Raw genomic sequence first — 21536 nt, 5'->3', positions numbered from 1 at the left:
TAGTATGTAAATGGGATGCAGAAGTTTTATTGGGCCTTGAAAGGGAAAAGTATCTTTATTACAATACATTTTCCTTGAGCTTATAAGCTCACGCTGTATCAACGCATTCCAGAATTCAAGTAAAAATGGAGACTACAGTAACTAAATGTGACAGGAAAAGAAGAAATACACTTTCTTCTTGTTTTCTCAAAGCATGACTACATAATTCTGCTGTGTCTGCATGTCTAGGTTCTGTGCATCGTATGAAAAACAGAAATCATTTTGTAATGATATATAACATTCACTTTCACAAAATGATTTCATCAGAGTATTTGTTGTGAGGACACAGTACTCAGATTTGATTATCCCCTCAAATACATACTGAAAAATGTTTACTTCTACAGTATAAAGTTATTATGCAAAATTAACACTAAGCAAGTAGAGTATATTTCATGCCCCATTCTCTCTACTACATTCACTTATTTACTTGCTAATTTGAGAAAATGACTAGCTCTCAATGATTCTTCAAGCTAATAATGCAAATTGGCAAGCCTTAATATGACTCCGAATTTGTATCATTAAATGCTATCCAAGCCCTAATGAAGAACACAGTCTGAAGAAGCAAAGAGATTATTAAAAGAGATTATTATTGAGAAAACCACACAGCTTAGCCAGTTTAGCTGTATTTTAGGGCAAGTTTTCAAAGAATCAAGCTCTTTGTATGCAGTACCAAATGACTGGAAGTACACATCTTCCAAATTGGTCTCAGTAGCCACTCTGAATGACTGGCCTACCCACATGAGTATGCAGCCCTTAGCATCTATCCATATATAGAAATATGTGTGTATATACATATATATATTTATATATATACACACACATTTATCCTTTATCCTATCCTGCATGCTAATGAGGGAAATAGAGAAAACAGATGAAAATATTTCCCCTCAGTTTGCCTCACTTATGATGACATATGAGAGCTGTGATTAAAGAGCTAACAAACTCAAATAAAATATTTTATTTTAAAAGCCTCCAAGAACTGTTTAAGACTGTATTAAAAGAAGACTAAAATTACTAGGAAAGACAATTGACATTTAGCACAATTGTTTATATAAAGCAAATGCTCATTCCTAGTTACTCTTCAAGATGTAATTACCAAGTAAGGAGCCCACACAGTCCTACCTAGGCCAGTTATCTCACATGCCTCTCCATCTTACTCTATGGGTTTTTGGTTGGAGATCTTGATTATCTTTTATTCTACAATTTTGCTTCACACCAAGGAAATGAAAAGCTATCAATCAAGGTCACAAATGAAAACCAAAGTAGTTAGACATTTTGTTGTAACCTGTAATACAATCCGTTAATTGTAATTTCTCAAGTGACATTTAAAGATGCTGTGAGCAAAATATTGCGCAAGCTTGATTTTCTCTGGGTTGCTCGTTTCCATTGTAGGACCTGGCAATTTATCCAACCTGAGGGAAGCTTCTGTGAATTTAATTCTAGTTTTCCTCCTGTGCCTCCATCTTTTTCCACTCTTAGAACACAAGCCAGTTCCAAAATGAAAGAGACACTGGCACAAAGGATGAGATATGAATGAGACAAGATGAGACAAGCTTAGATTAGTCATAAGACAGTACACTCCGATAATAAATTCTTCTTATTAATGACCATAGCATTTAAACAGTAAGAACATAATCACTGCTCAAACCTTTAAAATTCAGTAACTGTTTCAGGTTTTTTCTACTCTTCTGAATACTGCTTGACTTAAACAAAAATGGCAAGATCCTGATTGAAATCTTTGTTCAGTGACATACAATTCACGGCCCTTGTTTCCGCACTCTCCCAGATATTAAACCAAACCAGTGACATCTACATCCCATCTTAGCCATCAGAATAAACATGTTTACTATCAGAATTAGAACTGTCAATATAAAGAGTGTAATAACAAATGCATTAAAAAACTTTCAGATTGTAAACTTCTACATTTAGACTGAGACATTTCAGCAGGGTTTCAAAAGTTGAAAACATCTAAAACTCTGAGAAAACTACTGCATTTTTTTTTCTTCAGTGAACATGTAGCACCTACCAAGAATTTAGATCAACGCTGCTGAGGAGTGACAAATACTGGCTTAATACTGCTCAATTTTACCTCTTACTGCTTTTTCATAAGACCTATTTGTGTAAAATATACTACTACAATACTCAGAAGACAGTTTGATATTTGTCTGTATGTCCTCCTCGAGTTCTCTAGCAGTAAGTATGACTCTACCTTCTATCATAACAAGAAACACTGAAACAACAGTAGTGGGGAAAAAAACAACAACAAAACGAAAAACAAACAAACAATACAAAAAAAAGCCAACACTATTCAATTAAGATTTTTTTCTAGTTTTGAGAGAAGACCAGGCTCAAACCTGAAAAGCTGAGGAACATATGCTCTGTTCATCTCCTGTCTTCTTGCACTGAATGCACTGCTGTGACCCTAGCAGTGCTTTAGAATCACAGAGTCAGAATCATTAAGCTTGGAAAAGATCTCTAAGATCCTCTCATCTAACCACCCACCGCTACCAATACTGCCCACTAAACCATGTCCCTGAGTGCCACACCTTCATGGTTCTTGAACACCTCCGGGGACAGTGACTCCACCATGTCCCTGGGCAGCCAGTGCCAGTGCCTGGCCACTCTTTTGGAGAAGGAACTTCTCCTCCTAAAGTCCTCCTCTTGACTTTCACAGAGGGCATTTTTATTTTGTCCCAAATCCACGTTATAAGAAAAACAGCCAATAAGAATATCTTCTGGATACATCAACAACTAGCTAAATTAAATACTGTAGATATGTTATTCTAAATGCACATTGTTTTCTAACTTGAGTGTTTACTCAATGTTTCAAAATGAGAAAGACACAAGACGTTAGCATATATTCATTTTCAGGGGTAGCTGTTCCATTATTAACCAAGTTGGTAAGAGCTAGTAAACAACACAATGAACAGCTTAGAGGCAAGTATCTGCAAACAAAATTATTTGATGTAAAGTGGCACAGCTATAAGGGCAAAGTAGAGACAGTAGATTCTGATCTACTGTAAAACAATTTCACAAGCTCATCATTTTGGTAACAGTTTTACATTAATTACAGATAGCAGATTGTTAGACCACAAGGGCCCTATAGATTGTAAAAATTAAAGCTGAAAAAGCCGTTTATGAGATAGGTTGGAATTACTGAGATTAGAGACCTTGATGATTCTGCATTTAACTGCCAAACAGTTAAACAAAGTTTGAAATGATAGACCTTACAACTAATTTGCACTACTTAAATAAACAAATTAATGGATACGCAGTGACACAGAAGATGCCACAGAAAATAACAATACCTCTTCACCTGTCTCACTACTTTTTTAGTTATACTGAATGGTTGCCACTCTGTACTTAACCAGTGAGATAACTGTAAAAACAATGAATAAATGATGTCGGGGTTTGTATTGTTCATCAAGTTGGTCCATGAGTGATCATTCAGAACTCCAGCTGAGGTGCAAGTTCAGGCAACACTATCTACCACCTTGTAGTTCCCAGAACACCCCTCCTGGGAAGCATTTATTGTAAGCCACTTTCTAGCTTATGCGACAAATGTGAAGAGCACAGTAGTTATTTTTAGCAGCTTCAAATATCACGATTTTCTCCTCAGGAGCAGCAAAGTAACAACCATCTGAAACACAGATAGGCAGAAATCAAGATGTTCTGTGCCTTGAAAGTGTCATTTTTACCAAGAGGAAGCCTGTAATAGGAGCTGAGCTGATGGAGAATAATGGGCAGAGAACAGATTAGTCATGCATCAGGAAATATAACCTTGATACCAGGCATGGTTTAGGGCCCAGCAATTTAGCAGAGGCAAAGTTTTGCATTTGAATTCTGGGCAGTCTTCCAAATCAGCATCTGGGTTTTGCTTTCCTCAAACAATCTCTGCATTCAGATACATTACCCTTGAGAGAAAGCCAGTCAATCCTGCACTTCTATATCACCACACTGCTTCTTCTGTGAGGGACATCATGAAATGGACATCCTCATAGGTTTATTTTCCCATTAATTACATGAATTGTTAGGGAAACTGTCACACATAAATGCACATAAATATCAATTATAATTATTTTGTGTTTACACTGTTATCTTGTTATTCCCTGCAAATCTTTAAGCATCACTGCTGTTCACAGCATTCACAGACATTCTGCTCAGCTCCACTTGCATGGCTGTCTGCAGTCATACTTAAAGATCATTGTTTTCCATTAACTGATAATCACTATAAGAGACAGGCAGCTGAAACTTGGAGGACAAATAACTCTGTTATTTCATTGTTAAATTTTTACTTATTGCATTACATCTTTCAGAATTCTTATAATCCTCCAGAAGGTAATTCCCTTTTTTTTTTTTTTTCTTTTTTTTTTTTTTTTTCAGTGAAGAGGTAATGGACATGATCCTTTATTACATTAGCAATGATGAGCTGCAACTAAACTACTCCCCTTGACATATACTAGCTAAGAATCTGTCTCTCTGAATATACTGACATAAAAGCAGAATGCCTAGTTGGTGGAATTAAAATCTTTTATCATAGCAGACTACCAAATACTCTGCAAATATGGTTTGTTTTGAAGGTAAGATTATCTCTGCAAAACACAGGGAGAGCAATCCATGGTAAAGGAAATCCTGGGACATCCTGAGAGAGACAAGCAGATAGCTTCTCTGACAATCATCTAAATCCTCCCTTCACTGGTAACACTGAATATGGACACTTAACAAGGTCTCTTATCACTCATTTCTGGGAAAGCATAGTAAGGGTGGGAATTCTGTGCTGCTCTACAGATCTCTCAAATCTGGTGAACAGTCTGGGTGAGAATACTCCAATGGTCCTGTTAAGTCTCTTTATTTTGAAAAAGGAAGTGGCAAACCTAATGGGAACAAATTTAAACAAAAATATTTCTCGGCTAATGTGTTTGCAATGAGCTTAGAGAAGGATATAGAGGAAAGGAAACCAGAGGGCTTTTAAATAACAAGATCAGCCTGGGGGAGGACTGATTTATCTAATCCTTGCTTTCTGTATCTGGGTCACTTTAAATAATCTGATGATTAAAAGGTAGGCTCCTCCTTTTGCAAGGGCTCCTAAGTGAAGCTGTGGTCAAAGCACAAATTTAGGATCTCATATGGAACATGTTTCCCTCTAAACTCAGGTGTCAAAGTTTTAAAATTGAAGAGTATTGCTTTTTAGACAACTCCAGGATATGATGATTTCCTTAGAGTTGCTAAACAGGAATGAAATATATTTCCTCCTTTACATTTCAGCTCTTCATATCAACCATTCTAAATCTGTTGAATCACCTCACGTTATGAGGTACAACTCTTTACATCAGTTTTGATGTAATCTTTTTTGATGTAATCTTTGTTTGGAACAGAGGAAGATCAGGACAGATCCATTTGATATGGTTTGTGCAGTCAGAGTATCGCAGCACTACTGCCGCAGAGGACAGGCAGACTCTCTCTACAGGGAGACTCAGTTACTAAGATTATTGCAATAGGAACGTCATCAAATTTAGAAGACTAATATTCCTGTTATCTGACATCTGTGATGCCTATACATGAGTAAGGTGACACAATCCAACTTCAAGAGAAACTAATAGCAGAGGAACAGAAATTCTTTAAAGGTAAAGGTTAGATTGAGTAAATTTAGTGATATTACTTCAAATGGGGCAGAAGATCAAAAATTGGCCCAAAAATTCCAAATGCTGCAAAAATAGACATTTACTGAGAGGAAGATTATGGAGTATTGTTGTTCTAATGTACAGGCAAAATGAAAATAAGTAAATGAATCATCCATCAAATCCATCAATAAATGATCCGGACAAAAGTGTATGTGTGTGTCTAATAGAGAGTGATGAGTGGCCACTGCCACTTACCTGGTTCTGCACAATGCAACATTTCAACAGCCCTTGAGGGCGTTGTCTGAATTTCCTGCTTAAATTTAGAGGTATCTAGCAGATCAGCCACACAGGTGAATATTGCTAAAGATCCTATCATGCCATCAGATGAGCTTGTTCTACTCTGCAAGGAAATTTATTCACATCTCAAAGGACAAGCCTGAACCAACACATTTTTGATAAATCCACATTAAATCTGTTACCTGCTTTATATTATAGTTTGTACCATCCAATCACTAGACACTAGACAAGATTCTACATACTCAATGACTATAGCTTGGTCAGATCTATACATAATCAAAAATCACAGTCAAATAAAAAAATAAATTGCAGAAATTAAGTTTTAATGTGATGAAGCATATCTACATCTGCACATGAACCATGAGCAGGCAACCAAGTGGATGCTTTATGGATATTCCCTATATAGATGTGGATTGTTTGTTTGATTGTTTCAAAAAACATTTGTAGCAAAAGGTGACTAATTGAGCCAAATAATTGCTGGTGTGCTGAAAAGGACCATTAAATTCCAGATTTCTGTGGTCATTTCTGGATTTGCCCTCATTTCAGCATTTCCCTCAAACATACTCAGGGAAGATGTCAGCTCTCAAATGATATGCTTGCAGGTGAAAATGGAGTCATTCAATTAGTAATCACTGTGCAATTAGGCTTTGTATCAAAATAGAAATTACTTTTCTAAAAATAGACGTGATGACGTGTTAGCTCAAAAGGAGTAGGCTTGTAAAAAGATAGGAAGAGGAACAAAATAATGGCTCTGAAGGCCATCATAAAACTGAAGGACAAAGCAAAGTAATCTAATAAAAACTAAAATCCATAAAATCAAAGTCCTGAGTGTTTAACAGTCTCAGCACAGATGGAGTTTGTAATCTCAGTGGTTGCAGTGTTCTTAAATAGCCTTTTCTGAGATAATTCTGTTATATTGTTGTCATAAGGAACAGGAAAATCAGTGTGGTATTTCAAAAGTCATCTGTGACAAGTTTTGATAAAGGCCAGTGTATTTATGCAATTTAGCTGGACAGGGGAAGAGAAAATATTAAGTTGAAAAAAATTGTGGTTAGAATACTCTCTTATCCATCGGTTTATGATCAGCGTAGAACTTTTGTCACAATGGCAAATTCTCATCACTGAAAATGACCTTGACAGATACCAGGTTCTTTAAGGAGGAAGTTATGGAGCAAACTGAGTAACTTCATTGGCATTAAATCACTATCACCAAATAGTGCTTAGCAGGGGCCTAAAAAAAAACAATAAGTGTGAATAACAGGGATACCAAAGAAAGAATTTAATACACCCTCAATAGCAACAACTGTTCTTGAAAGATTTAAGAGTGATGATATAGTGTCTATTTTTTAAAATGGAATTGAGAAAAAATGTAAGAAGGAGCAACTGAGCCTTTCAGTCCATTTCTCAGGTTTTTATTCCATACCTTTCTGTTTTTGTTCACTTCAGAAATTCTTAATTAAGCTCTTTCCAATTAAGATTTCTGTTTTCCTTAGTCTTTTAACCCATTACATATTTCCTGACCAATAAATAAATAGATATATATATGTAATCTGAGTATGCCTGAAAAGAACTGAATTCTTGAAAACTGAATGATTGAATTCTCTTTTCCTTTTCCTTTATAACTTTGTATTTTCCTTTTTCAACCAGCTGTACTTACATGTGCTTGAATCATTTTTTATATTTCAACATTTTTTATTCTTTATTAGCTCTGAATTCTGCTTTTCTTGTTTTTATTTTAAAACTTACTGTCTATGATGCATGTGATTCTTGAACACAACTATGAAATCAGGGAACCTCATAGAGCATGGAAATACAGAAAAATGAGTTTTTAATTTAATCTTACGTGAGAAGTCTCTGGCAACCCACTATTAGAAGCAAATTCTTAGCAGTCTGCTCAGAGCTCTGACCAAAACCATGCATTCTTTCCACTCATAATATAGGCAACATCTGTTCATTCATATTCGAATCACTAGCTACATAGGAACACATATGTGAAAACACACATGTAAATAGTATTCAAAATGCTGAATGCTGTCAACAGATATTACCGGAGTGCATCCAACACTTACTAAGTTGACAGATCTAGGTCATACAACTCTCTCTACTCACACTCATTTACTGTTGTGCTACTGACAGGGCTATTGCCAGGAAACGGTATGAAGGAATGATCCATACCAGGGACAGCTTTCCCTGAAGATGCTTGGCAGCAGCAATAGCTGCTCCTACTGGTAGCAGGGGTAGGAAGACCAAACCAGGAAGGTTAATTGCAGAAACTGCTGGCATAGAGACTTAGGAAATGGCAGCAGCTCTGTCAGGATCACTGTGACTGAGTGCGGGAGGCATAGAAGGAGCTCTTAGCCTGCCCAGATTGGAGCTACTCAAGCAACTGTAAACTATCCTTCTGCAAAATGGCAGCAGGGAGATGCAACCAAAAGGCCTGCTGCTGGATCACACTGCATTAAGGACTCACTCTCCATTTCAAGCGAGTGAGACTTTTTAAATGAAGACAATATGGCATAAATCCAGAACAGATATATGATAGTAGAATTTGTTCTGTCTGGAAAGAGCTAGTGAGCAGCAGTGGGGAACAATCCATTAGGTATCATCATTCTTGTACAGGCCCTCTATTGCTATTTACATCATCCACCAGCAGCTACAGGGTGAACTGCTTAGACAACAAGTACTTAGGTGCCAACAGCGTTCATTATATTCACCCAGAATCAAGAAATCACATTAAAACAGCAAGTCATTGCAGAATGTGAACCAGGAGCTTCCATAGACCCCCCTCATTCCCCCCTCCCACCCCCCCCCTGCATATACTTCCCCTGGCAGAGAAAAATTAACGAGCCACTAGAGATGGTGATGTTCTACCAAGACTCTACAAATTTACAGTGCCAGGCAAAAAACCTACTGCAAATAAAACTGAATTATTTGCTTTAAATGCTATGACTCTTTATTTAAAATATATTATCATTTTATAAACACTAATCAAATCCTTCAATTCATCTTTATTGATTAACGACAAGTTTACATTTGTCTTCTGGGATTTCCCCTTCAGATTGCATTCTCTTACACATAAAAATGTCTCCACTTTGCAAATGTTTTGTGGAGTATCTTGGTAACATCACATCCCTTCCGCATTACTCTGAAAAGTAACTCCTGTCATGTAGATGCAGGTTTCAGTAGGCAGGAAGAAGAGCTTATGCCAGGTTGCCTATTGTCATTTTCCAAATGTGTCATTATCTGTTGAATTAATCCCACTTGGGTGGTAATTCAAGTAGCAAATGCCTGTTAACCAGTACGCACATACTCTGTAGAACATTCAGTGCTAATAAATGTCTTTAAAAACTAGGATAGTATACAAAATACCTGTAAAAACAATTTCCAATTCTAGCAAGATTTCATATTTAGAAAAACAACTTATTTCTTTCTCAAGTGTGAAGAAAAACCTTCTGAAGGTTCTGAAGACTTTCTGAGGACTTATTCTTCATAATAGTTATCATTTTTACCATAAGTTCTCTTACTTTGCTTGAAATCCTAACATTAAATACATCTGTTTATCTTCTTATACAATGAGAAGCTGAAAAATGTGTGCAAGACTAATTCAATCAGTTCATTATGAAAGGATTTTGCCAAATTTTTCAGCAATGGAATTAAAGTACTCCTTATCTTTAATGGAAATGGAGGATGGGGAATAATTGACCATCAGTTGTCTTGAGGGAATACATTAACAGCAGCTTTTCAGCAAAAAATGGAATAAACTTTAAAATACAGAGAAAGTCTCAGACTGAAGTGTAACAAAGGTATTGACATACTTGTTTGTTTTATAGACTTAATAGTTCATACACTGGCCTCTATTTACTTTACATGATTGTACTGCACATGGGGGGAAAAAAAAAAAAAAAAGCAGGTTCCTAGGTCTGGGCTAGCAGGATATGAAGCTAGCCAGACTTAGGATGGGCTCCAACATATCAAATCCTTTCAGAAACTTGTCTGTATTCTCATTCTTACGGATAAGAGAATGCTCAACAGACTAGGGTTGAAAAAAAAAATGACACACAGGTGTAGTTTGTTTCTTGAATTTCTCTTCAACCAAAGTAGAGTCTAGCTACATTGTTTAATCAGATTACTCTCTTCTTGTTCTGCACATGAATCCCAGAAAGATTATGCTAACCGTCACTATCTAGCCTACACATAGTAAGCTCTAAGAAAATTCAATCTGAAATTAATCTACCCCTGAAGCATCACTTGTTTTAACTGCAAAAATGGTACTTACAGTCACTGAATGATGCTCTGAAACTCAACTGGAATGCTCTTAGTGTGGTTATTTATTTCTGAGAATATCACAATCAGATCAGATGCTTTAGAAAGATATTGCTGGAATAAAGATGGCAGCTTCTGTATGCTTGGCATAGTCCTTATCTATACCATCTGTTCATTTCTTCATAGATACAGATAGTTATCATAGGAGAATTTACAAACAATCAATTTGATAAATTCTTCCTAATTGTAAATAGAGGAAATAACATGCCTCTTAAAGACACATTAGGATAATTTGACCAATTGCTCTATGGTAATTGATATGGTGTCTGTTTGGAAGGACAAAGGAATTGGCAACAGTTACCTTGAAAAAGAAACCATCATCTAGCTACTTCAAAGTATGTGGTTCCCTAAAAATCAAGCACGTTGTTTACAGCTCTGAAATCTCAACAGGGAGGCAACTGCTACAACAGCCTTGCCCAGACTGAGAAGAACTGGCCATCAGTCAGCCTTTGCAACATCTCCTTCTTGTCTAGTACATCTTAGAAGAGTACACAAGCTTCATTTCAATGCAAAAAAGTGGGGCTCTTTTTGTAGTCAGTTTGCCAGCCAGGACAAGGTGAATTACCTAAACTCAAATGTGTATTCTAAACTTTTGATTTAAATGCTGGCTAATCATAGAAGGAATGACTTCAGAAGCCGGAGTTATTTGTAAGAGTTTAGACAACAAATAACCATGAAAAGCAATTCTATAAATCAAGACTTTAAGAAATTATGACCAGTACTACTGCATACCAAGTTCAAGAAAAACATATGATGAAACATTTTGACCTTCTGAAGAATTTCAGAAACTATTTCTTAAAGCACACTAGAAATTGTTAAAAGATCTCAATAAAAAAAAAAAAAAAAAAAAATGTAAGTTTACATATAGTGCAACAAGTACATAACTTCAGTTTGTTATTTATTTTCTTAACAGTGACTGGCATGTAAGGCTTAACTTGACTGATTCCTTGGGTGTGGCAACAATGGAAAGATTTGGAATCTCTGCCAGATATCTCAGATCTATTTTAGTAAAGAAATTTCACCAAGTAACTTTTAGATGAGAGAAGGAAAAATAGTATCATACCTGAGACTGTGCATTAATATTGGCTCCTTCCTTAACCAAAACTTTGACAACTTCAGCTTGTCCTGCTAAGGATGCAATGTGCAGGGCGGTATTCCCTTTCTGTTAAAAAGAGAAGAAAGATGAAAGATGTTAACCTTTTTGTTGAGAAATCACTTCAACCAGCAGCTCTTTCACAATATTTAGCATGCAGGCCTTCAATTTTTAGTATAATATTGCCTCGTAATTCCATGATGTTCCATAAGCATCACAAGGGATTGAACAGTTAGCTGCAGCCATGAAGATTTCTGGAGTGGCTGTGTAACACTAACATTCCAACAAAAATTTTAACTGAAATTATAGAGCTTGATTTGGGTTTGGAACAAACTTCTGGGTAAAGTTTAGTATGGGCTAACAGCTTTTTTGCATTCAGCTCCAGCAATAACACCCACAAGGAAGCTGCTGAAACCAGGGAGTCCCAAAATTCAAGCTATGAACCACATGTGAAGTGAGATTTTCTAATGCAGTGCCCAAATGGAAGGAAGATCTGACTGTCAACCTTGATGGAGATCCCTTGCATCAGAAATCATTAAGCAAAGAGCGTTTCAGGGTCACACTGGTGTTAAGTGAATCCAAAACTAGTCTGCTTAGACACTAGGAATCAAACATTTCATCAATCAAGCAAAAAAATCTGGCGCATCACGAAGAATTTACTACCCACAGACAAATAGCTTACTGACTGAATGGTTTGGACGTACCCATGACTGTGGAAAGATTGAAGGCAAAACAAGTTTTCATAGTTTTTTCTACACTGTGCCCTGGAGTAAAAAGGCTCTGGATATTATATACTCATTTATCAGGTTTCACAGATCTGAAAAAACACACCATCTTAAGCTATAATCACTCTGAATGTCATGGGCAATTATCATTGGAAATAATGAAAAACTGCCATCACTGAAACTTGTACAATGTTTCCCCTGCAAACAGATTGTATAAACAGTTATTTCTGTCTGCTTTTACTACTGACAAGCCTCAGCCAAGAACACAGACTCACAGTATACAATATAAAAGCAACACTGTATATACAAGTGAAGTACTTACTGTTTTCCAACTTCACTACTTTTTTTCTAAACCTCTCCCATATATTTGACTTGTTCTTTTTGAGAATAAATGTGCAGACATGTAAATTACCTTAGTGGCAGAATCCACAGCCGACCCTCTTTCCAGTAATTCTTGTACCAGTCCCACGTGGCCTTCTTTAGCCGCCAGGTGCAGAGCATTGAGCCCATTCTGTAAGCACAGAGGCCATATCAATTACAAATATCAGTTCTGAAGATACACATTCCCACCTTACTCTGGTATAAAAAGATTAGCTGCTGGACTACTATTACATCTCTGAGCTGACTGCCTACATAAGTCAGATATTTTGGACCTGGTTTGTTAAGCCAAGACACTACATGACAAAGCTTCTCCAATAACATTTTTCTCATAGCAACAAAGGCATCAAAACAAACCACGTTTTCATCCAGAAAATACTCCTATAAGAATCCTTCCATTCTTACAGTTCCACATTTCCCCAGACTACTACCTTGAGTATCTCCATGGAGCCCATTATTTCAAAATTTGAATGCATAACATTTTTCTATGGGCTGTAGCTTTAACCATCTTCATTGAGGTATTACCACCATAGAGAAAACACAAGACTTGGCAAAATTTACACAAAACGTGCCTTGAATTAAGATAACTCCAGGCTGATATAGTTGTCCTGAACCCTACCCCTAAGATATCAGGTGTCAATTAGAAGACTGGTAGCAAAAAAATAAACCAAAACAGTTGTTGATGGTGGTTTCCAAATTATACTGATCTTTAATGTAGTCTATCTGCTGGGTTGTTGGTTTTTTGTGGGTTTTTTTTGTTTGTTTGTTTGTTTTTTTCCCCCACTAAACTTTGCAGGTTTGTAACCTCACTCAAAAAGGAAAATAAATCTAACTAAAGGAGAGCTGGGATTTAAAAAAAAAAAAAAAATAGAAAAAGAAACTCAATACAATCAAAAACCCCAACTAACAATAAAATAAAAGCTAAATCCTTTTCTTATTAAATAGGATACTTTATCTTCTATTAATTCTGTCCATGCAAACTATATCTTCCTTCTCTTCCTAGTATTCCCATTCCATCCAAGGGAAAAACATAAAATGACAATCTATTATAACAGAATTTCCAACCTACTTTTTACAATCCTGTTACTTTTCACAGTGCATCAGGCAGGTGACAGCAACGGATACTGCCACTACCCTCAAGCATTCTGCTGTTTTCCATATTGCAAGCATCATAAGCAGTACTTGAGTATCTGAGTAACCTGCAGCAGGTTTAGCACTGTTGTAGTTATTATACTTGTCTCACAGCAGCTCATAGACATTTAAATTACAAAATAACCAAGCAGCTTTCTGGTGTCTTATTTGACCATCCTCAGTGACAGCTCAAGCTCATGATTCCCAGTGGGATTTTAAAGCACTTAGCACTTCACAGGAGGCATTTAATGGGAGCTGCTCCAATGGCTGCAGGCACAGCGATCCAGCCACATTTCTGAAGTAATTTTTAATTCTACATTCATGTTTGCAACATAGGCAGAGTTTGTGGTCAAATTCAGAAGTACAAACACACTGCAATGAGGAAAGCAAAGGAACTGAAGGAAGGATACGTTCACAAGCTGCCAGACAAAGAAGAATACCCTTTGGTGGTTAGTAAACATCAATGGGAAATGTGGTTTCAAATCCCATTATGAAAGTGAAGCAGCAGTAACCAGATCCTTCTTACTCCAGAGGAACAGTCCTACCATAGAGCTGCAGTGCCCCAGAGCAGCAGTAGTGCCATGCCGAGAATCAAGAATATATTTTTGGTTGAAATTTATATGATGAGGTTGACCATAATTATCAGGATGAGTAACACTGCACATGTCAGTGCATTCTTCTGCAAGCTGAAAACATTTCAGGCAGCCCTAATCTGCCTTGCTTTTTAATCTCTGCTGAATATACCATAACCATAATTACTGCCTGCAGTAGCTTAGTTTAGGAGTGGTATTTTGTGAGAAATACACTGTGTTCTTGTTTGAGAACAAAGACCTGTTTTTACACCTGAGTAGTAGTACTGTTCAGTCATCAGCACCTTCCATGAGAATATGAACAGTAAATCTGACACCCCACTGTTGGACACAGCGGATGTGTTTCTACCACCTGTATCAGCCTTTTTTCACTCTTTGGAAGCAGACTGAATTCCACAGACAACAGACAGCACCTGGAACATTGCATAGCCTACACAAGTTATGTGAACTCAGATGCCTCTGGTTGCAAACCATTGAGAACAAGCTGTTACTTTAGTTAACATGCACCATGTACAAAGAAAGCAAAGGGCCAGAAGGACTGAAGCCTTAAAGCAAGCTTTGTTCCTCTGTAATCAGCACCAATGCTGTAATTATTTCCCAGCCCACAAGGCTGATCTCTGCTACTTATGATGATGGAAGCTCAGATTTAATCAATGCAACTCCTCCGTTCCTGTCAGCTGCATCCTTGTATTTTAGAAAAACAAAGGTTTCTGACACTTCCATTTTCTCTCTTATGCCTACCAAAGAGTTGTGGGTGGGGGCGGGGGGAGGTTAAATCAGTTGTCTGCTGAGCAAAATTGTATGGCATTTAGACTGCTGCTCCCCACAAAGTATATGCAACATAAATACCTTTTTTGGAGGCTCATTTATAAACCTCACTCTCATAAAAGACTACAATGGAAAGCCTTGCAAGCTTGGCTGTTCAAATGTTTCCCTACAGAGCCTGATTCCCTTGGTCCTTCCGCTCCTCTGCGACTAAGCTAGAGGTTCTGGCATTTCACATCCCATGGGGAGCTACCAGCATATATGTGCACCACTGTTGCTTTCAGCATGCACTGTAGCATTATCCTTCAGATTTTCACTAAACAGAAAAGCTTCCAAATTTCTTGCAAGGTCCAAGGAACATCAGTCAACTTTTCTCATCAGTCTGGCACCAAGTCTCCCTGCTATTGCCTGAAAAACATCCAAGGAATTCCACAGTATTTTTGCCTTTGACCTGAGATGCAGCAGGACTGGATCCTCATTGCATGGATCCTCAGGCAGCATTGCTATCTTTGTTAAAGTCAAACACTTTTCTCCATTTTTAATAGGTGTCAGTCTAAGGTTGCTGCAAATAGTCTCATTTGAATAAATCTCTTTGGAATTGAGGAGCACATGTGGTCAGCATCTTTTCAAGAAGGATTTGGCAGAGGGCACATCAGAGAACTTGGCATCGATTTCTCCACTCAAAAAAGTTGTTGAAGTTTTGCCTAAAAATATCCCAAAGAGATTTAAAAAAAAGAGTGGTAAAAGAAAGAAAGTAAAAGAAATAATTTCAGATTATGAAAATTCTCCTTTTATATTACTTTGTAGCCTACGAATTCACAAAAATGAATTAACCTACTAAGTTAACAACATGTGACAATATTGACCTCATTATGACTATAGTGCTACTTCAGTCTATAGTTAGCACTAGTGGGAATGTCAGCAGCTCTCCATTCGGACTAAATGACAGAGTAATTAATAGCTGATGCTTTCTCTCACTGAAACTAAAGCAGTAAAGACACCAACAAAATTAGAAAGAAGTCAAAAAAATGAGAACAAAAGCCAAAAATATGTAAGTTATAAAAAGCTCTCCTCTGTCCTAAGTATCAGACTTTGCATACACTCCTTGTGAACATAGAAGGCTTAATCAAAACAAATGTCAAAATCCATCGTAAGTATTTCCTTCCAAGAAGGCATTTTTAATAACGTAGAAATGGACAAACCTCAAAGACAAGGGATGGTAACACTAAGGTGCCCTGTATTTTGTACCACCAATTCTGTTTCAAAACACAGGTGACAGCTGATTACCTCTTGGTCTTGCCAGATTTGTGGGTCTAATTTTTGTTAGACCTATGAATTTTGTTAGACCTGAATGCTGAAGTTAAAGGGCTTCATGTATGCACGTATGCAAAATTATAGTTAGTTTATCTAGTCAATATTTTGAATGCTGATTCAAATATTTCAGAAGCAAGGACTTTTCTTGTTATATTAACAAGAAATGGTAACCATATCCTGAACTACCTTTGGAAAATAGCTCTAAAGGAATCAGATTTCTAATGTCTATCAGTTTTTCATCCTATAAAATACTAGATATAAAATACTTAGATATTTGATTTTATTTAAAGCTATGAAATTTTGTCCACAGACATTTCTAAATCTCTCCAGATACAACGAAATATCAGAATAACCGATTTCCGAATAAACGATGGTGCCAAATCCCAGATTAAAGGAAGAAAATCCACAATAATTTGATGCGATATGAGGTGAAGTTGGCATTCAACAAAACATGATTAACTAAAAAATAATCCCTGCATTCAGTACACTCAGAAGTATTAAATTCCATCAAATTTTGAAAAGTGTTAAACAGGGAAAATACTTCTGTCATCTATAAAGACAGATCTCAATAAAAATTTAGGGTTTGAGAAGCAACACTAAAACTGAAGAAAGCATCTTGTTTTGTCTCTTCAGGAAAGCTTATTCTTAATGTTATTTACTGCTTACTGAGCTGGCATCTAAAATAACATTACACTGAGGGGGAAAAAGAACTGACTAGAGAGGGCTTCATGTTTGAAAGACTGTGCAGATACCTCACTTTAGAAATAAATTGCATTTCCTGAGTAAGGCAGCTCTCATGCCTTATTTCTTGTCCTCCAGAACAGGAGTCTGCTTGCACCCCTAATAAAATCTAAAATACAACAGCGATGCTTAATCAATGGAAGCTGAAGGTCTTAGTTATGGAAAGCTAAGCGTACCTACTTCAGAAATTTTGTCAGAATTTTTTGTATGGCACTAGAACTGGAGTTTCCAAGAAGCTAAAATACTTGTACATCCATGATAGATGGCAAAGGTTAAGAAATCATGTTTTCTAGTCTTGTTAAGGCAGGAGGCTCATCGCTGAGCCTTGAAAAGATCCAGAGAATAATCAATGTCTTCAGGGAAAACAGATTTATCCAGTGCACAGAGAGAAGTTTTGCCTAGCATACAGGGGCTCAGGCAATCCAAAACAGACATCTGTTTTATTCATAGGTCTGAAGGATTGTATTTTCTGCTCTGTACTGTTTGTCAGAAGCTCAAAATGCTGTACATATTCTAGAACATTCTCGAGTCAACTCAGACATCAGGTAATATTATTTATCAAATAAAAACAAGAAAACAAATCAGTATGAGCTTTTAGTTTTTTGCTACTGTTGGCTTTTTTTTATTATTTTTTTTTATTTTTTTATTTTTAACCCTTACAAAGCCAGGTATAAATCCAGCTTTGATCTTAACCACACTGAAAAGCCAAAAATCCTGAAAGTTGGTGGTGGTGCCACCTACACCATCCAGGAACACTACCTTCCTGTTTCAATACACTAAGAAATTACAAAGCATCTGTTCTCCTGCATTTGTGGAATCTGCTTGCAGTTAATCTGGCTCTCATTTCACCTATGTGATATCAATTTATCTCTCCCTTCTCATATTCAGCCTTCCCTTTGACACACACTGCCTAATCACTGGCAGCTATTCTTCAGCAGGGAAGATAATGCCTCAAAATACTTTAGATTATTTCTTTTCTTATTCTTCCATCTATTCTTTTCTGAAAATAAGCAGTGGCCACAGCTGTGGGCCTTTTTTTAATTAGTTCTGATATTTTGCATCATGGTCAGCATTATCTGACATTCTCCAGCAGCAATAATTCATTTGTTTGGTTTTTTTTTTAAGCATACTTATTTCTAGTTCAAATGTCAGTACATATCAGTAAGGAGCCATGAATTTCACTGAGGTTTTTTTGATGGTACAGATATCATTTGGATAGTGTAAAGCTGCAGTTCAGGAAAACAGTCTTCTTCAGACTAGCACTTGGCTGCACTTTTAAATTAAATAACATTGGATTTAACATTGAGCATATAGCTAATGCATTAGAGAACTAAGCATTTGAAAAATCTGTGAATATCAAGAAACCTTAGAAACCTAACACTCCAAATTTCTGTCAGCACAGCTGACGTGCTGTTGTCAACACGAGGTCTCTTCAGAGCAGCCCCAATACTGCAACACAGGCCCACAGCCTTCTCCTGTGATGCACTGGGCCCAAAGACAAGGCTTGGGTGCACATCTTATTGTTTTCTGGGCAAAAGTTCCTGAAATAACACCAACTCTGTATCAGAGCTACTGAAGAAGAGTTGTGTTTCTTGTTTTGCTTGCTTTATAATGATGCCACAAGTAAGCTGTGAGCCATGTGGTGAAAGTCTGAGGCAAGGTCTATGAGATCAAGTGTACTTGTGTAGTACAAAAGAACTATGGGCGTACTCTGACAACAGCCAGGAGCACATTCAGTCTTATCCTCTGCTAACAAACTTCCCTTGGATACCTGTTTCTTTTCACCAGGCAAAAGCTTCTTCCTTACAGCTCTTCCAGTGGGCTGAACCTGATGCTATAAGCTACCAAAGTAAACATTCACTGAAGTTTCTGTTCACCTTGGGCACTGAAATTTCATCCATCTCATGAGGCATGAATTACAAATAGAGCTAACAAGAAATTTCTACTGAATTATTTACTGATTTTATGTATTTAAGGACAAACTTTAAAAGCATTTTTACTTCCAGAGTTTCTACATACTGTCTAGTTTGTGGTCATTCTGATCAAATCTGACTAAGAGCTAGGAGGTAGTCATCATAAAGCTTGAGCTTTCAAACCCCTCTTCAAAGAAACACCCATAACGCCGCTACAATGTCAAGACACTTAACTGCATGCTTCTTTTAAGTAACAGTTGCAGTCCTATTAAATTGGATGGTACCAATCACTTAAGCATCACAAACTCAGGGTCCTGGGCTATGAAGCAGAAATAATTGGATTTTTGCAACTCATTTTACAAAAGAGCCAAACCAAAATATTCTATCACAGTCATATCTATGTTGAAATTTTAACTCTGTGTTTTTACGATAGTAATTCCTCTGAAACAGGAGGTAGTAGTTCAAGCAGAATATTAAAGTATATTTTTATAGACATAGCAATATATTTTGACATAACCATATATTTTACAGAGAAATTTGACCAGTGATAAAAACATATCTCAGTTTAGTTTTCCAAAATTGTTTTTGGAGAAAAAAAAAAAAAAAAAAAGGAATAAAATCATAGTTTCTTTAATGACCTGGGGGTAATCAGATTTGCAATGCTAATTACCATTTGACTAGAGATTCCACAACCAAGCTTCAAGATGTTAATCTTCTTGAGCACATGTTAGCTAGTCAGCTAAAAATACTTCCCACTGGATGTTTCTTTATGGGCTGAGAAATCACAAAAATAGCAGGGGAAGCCATGGACTTCCTCACCTCAGGTCACTGGGGATCAGGTGCTCCACGTGGGGTGGTGCGCTTAAAGACCAAGGAAAATCAGTTGACTGGCCACACTGCTTCCAATGTGATCAAGTATTTCTATAATGGTAAGGCTGTATAGTGCTGTCTCTGCCACAGGAGTGAACATTCTGAATTGGATCCAATCTTGCTCTAGGTGAAACAATTACCTCTACAGTTCTAGCAATTGCTCTTAAGGGACAAGTCTGGCACTGTGGAGTACTAAACCTCCTTTTGTTTCCCTTAAATTGAAAACGAAGAAGTGTTTTAGAACCCACTGAAAATATCTCAGGTCATGCACTAACCATACAGTTGCAAAAAACTCCTTCTAATATTTTATGAAGATTTGGGCAGAATTTGAGCATTAAACAACCAGCAGACCAAGGAAATACTTATTAGAGATGAACAACAATGGAAAAGCACCTACTTTCCATCACTTTTCTGTCTTTAGATTATTTAGTGGTACTTGGAACTCATTGCCACACAACAGAAAAAGGATTGAAGAAGGGATTTTAAAATTTGGCGTATAAGTAAATAAAATGAGTTTTGTTTACCAAAATATTAACTAAATAATCTCAATAAAAATACATTAACAAAATTCAAAGATACCATGCAAATTTACTTATTTATTTTAGTAAGATCTACTTTATCTGGTACGAATTACTCAGCTTGTAGCCCATTCCTCCAGCATTTATGTTAAATTAATGAGCAATCCAAGCAATAATAAGTCCAAAAAAAACTAAGTATGAAACTGAAAACACCAACTCTTTCTGTATTTTTTAAAAATGTGTATTAACGTATTACAATTAAGGTCAAGATAATTTCTTTCAGAATACACAAAATTCTAACTCTTTTGCAAATTTAGACTTGCATGAGGGCTGCTCAGAAGGTAATGCCTTCTATTTTATTATGTTGACCCATGACATCAGAAGCGGACGGTAGTGGTACAGCAGGAGGCTGAACCTTCCCATCAACATCCTATTCCATGTTGCTGCTGTGTGACAGACGGCAGCAGACGGGCAGTCTGACAAAATCGTGTCTGATATGGAAGTGTGTATGAAGAAAAGGTGTGTCACTGAATTCCTCCATGTGGAAAAAATGGCATCCATTGGCATTCATCAACACTTACTGAATAATTACAGAGACTAAACAGTGGATTTGAGCACAGTTAGGTGATAAGTGGTGCATTACAGCAGTGGCAACATCAATGTGGAAGACAAGCCATATTCTGGATGGCCATGTAGATTTTTACAAGCACAACATGCAGGTTCTTATTAACTGCTGGCAAAAAAAAAAATACATAGCTAAAGGCGGTGACTAGGTTGAAAAACAGCATTTTGTAGCTGAATATTTGCTCTGTCAGTGTTACAATACTCTTTGTATTTGTTGCACTTTTCATGGAAATAAATAGGAAGCATTACTTTCAGAGCAACCTATGTAATTTCTTTCTTAAGTTATTGCTATTACCATCATATAAATGAGCGCGCATCCTGAAATGAAAGGAATATCTTTCATTAAAATGGAAAAATTCCCATTACATGGGGATCCATGCCCCATCACAAATAAAATGGATACCCTCAATAAAAAGCAGTAACTAAAAGCACACAAAAAATTGTTGGCAGAGTTTGTCACACTTAAAAAAAAAAAAAAAAAAAAAAAAAAAAATGACAAGAAATTATCCTCCCTCTCCCTAGAATACTACCTAGTAACTTTTGCAACTAGGACTTTTTTGGGTTTTTCGTTTGTTTGTTTGTTTTTGTTTTTTT

The 21536-nt window shown here is 36.7% G+C and overlaps 1 protein-coding gene across 15 annotated transcripts in view; it reads right to left on the bottom strand.

Moving 5' to 3' along the window:
* ANK2 (ankyrin 2) overlaps window positions 1-21536 on the bottom strand; it is a 175876-nt gene that overhangs the window by 113852 nt on the left and 40488 nt on the right. For all 15 annotated transcript variants that reach the window (XM_052683268.1, XM_052683282.1, XM_052683269.1 and 12 more), the window contains exons 3-4: window positions 12511-12609; window positions 11344-11442 (exon numbers count right to left, since the gene is read on the bottom strand). In XM_052683268.1, the coding sequence (XP_052539228.1) occupies window positions 11344-11442; window positions 12511-12609 (198 nt within the window). The remainder of the gene's footprint in view (window positions 1-11343; window positions 11443-12510; window positions 12610-21536) is intronic.

Source organism: Tympanuchus pallidicinctus, unplaced genomic scaffold, assembly GCF_026119805.1.
Source record: "Tympanuchus pallidicinctus isolate F22 unplaced genomic scaffold, pur_lepc_1.0 scaffold2, whole genome shotgun sequence".
In the NCBI taxonomy this organism is placed as follows: Eukaryota; Metazoa; Chordata; class Aves; order Galliformes; family Phasianidae; genus Tympanuchus; species Tympanuchus pallidicinctus.
Note: the sequence above shows the minus strand (reverse complement) of the source record. Positions and strands in the feature narration are given on the sequence as shown.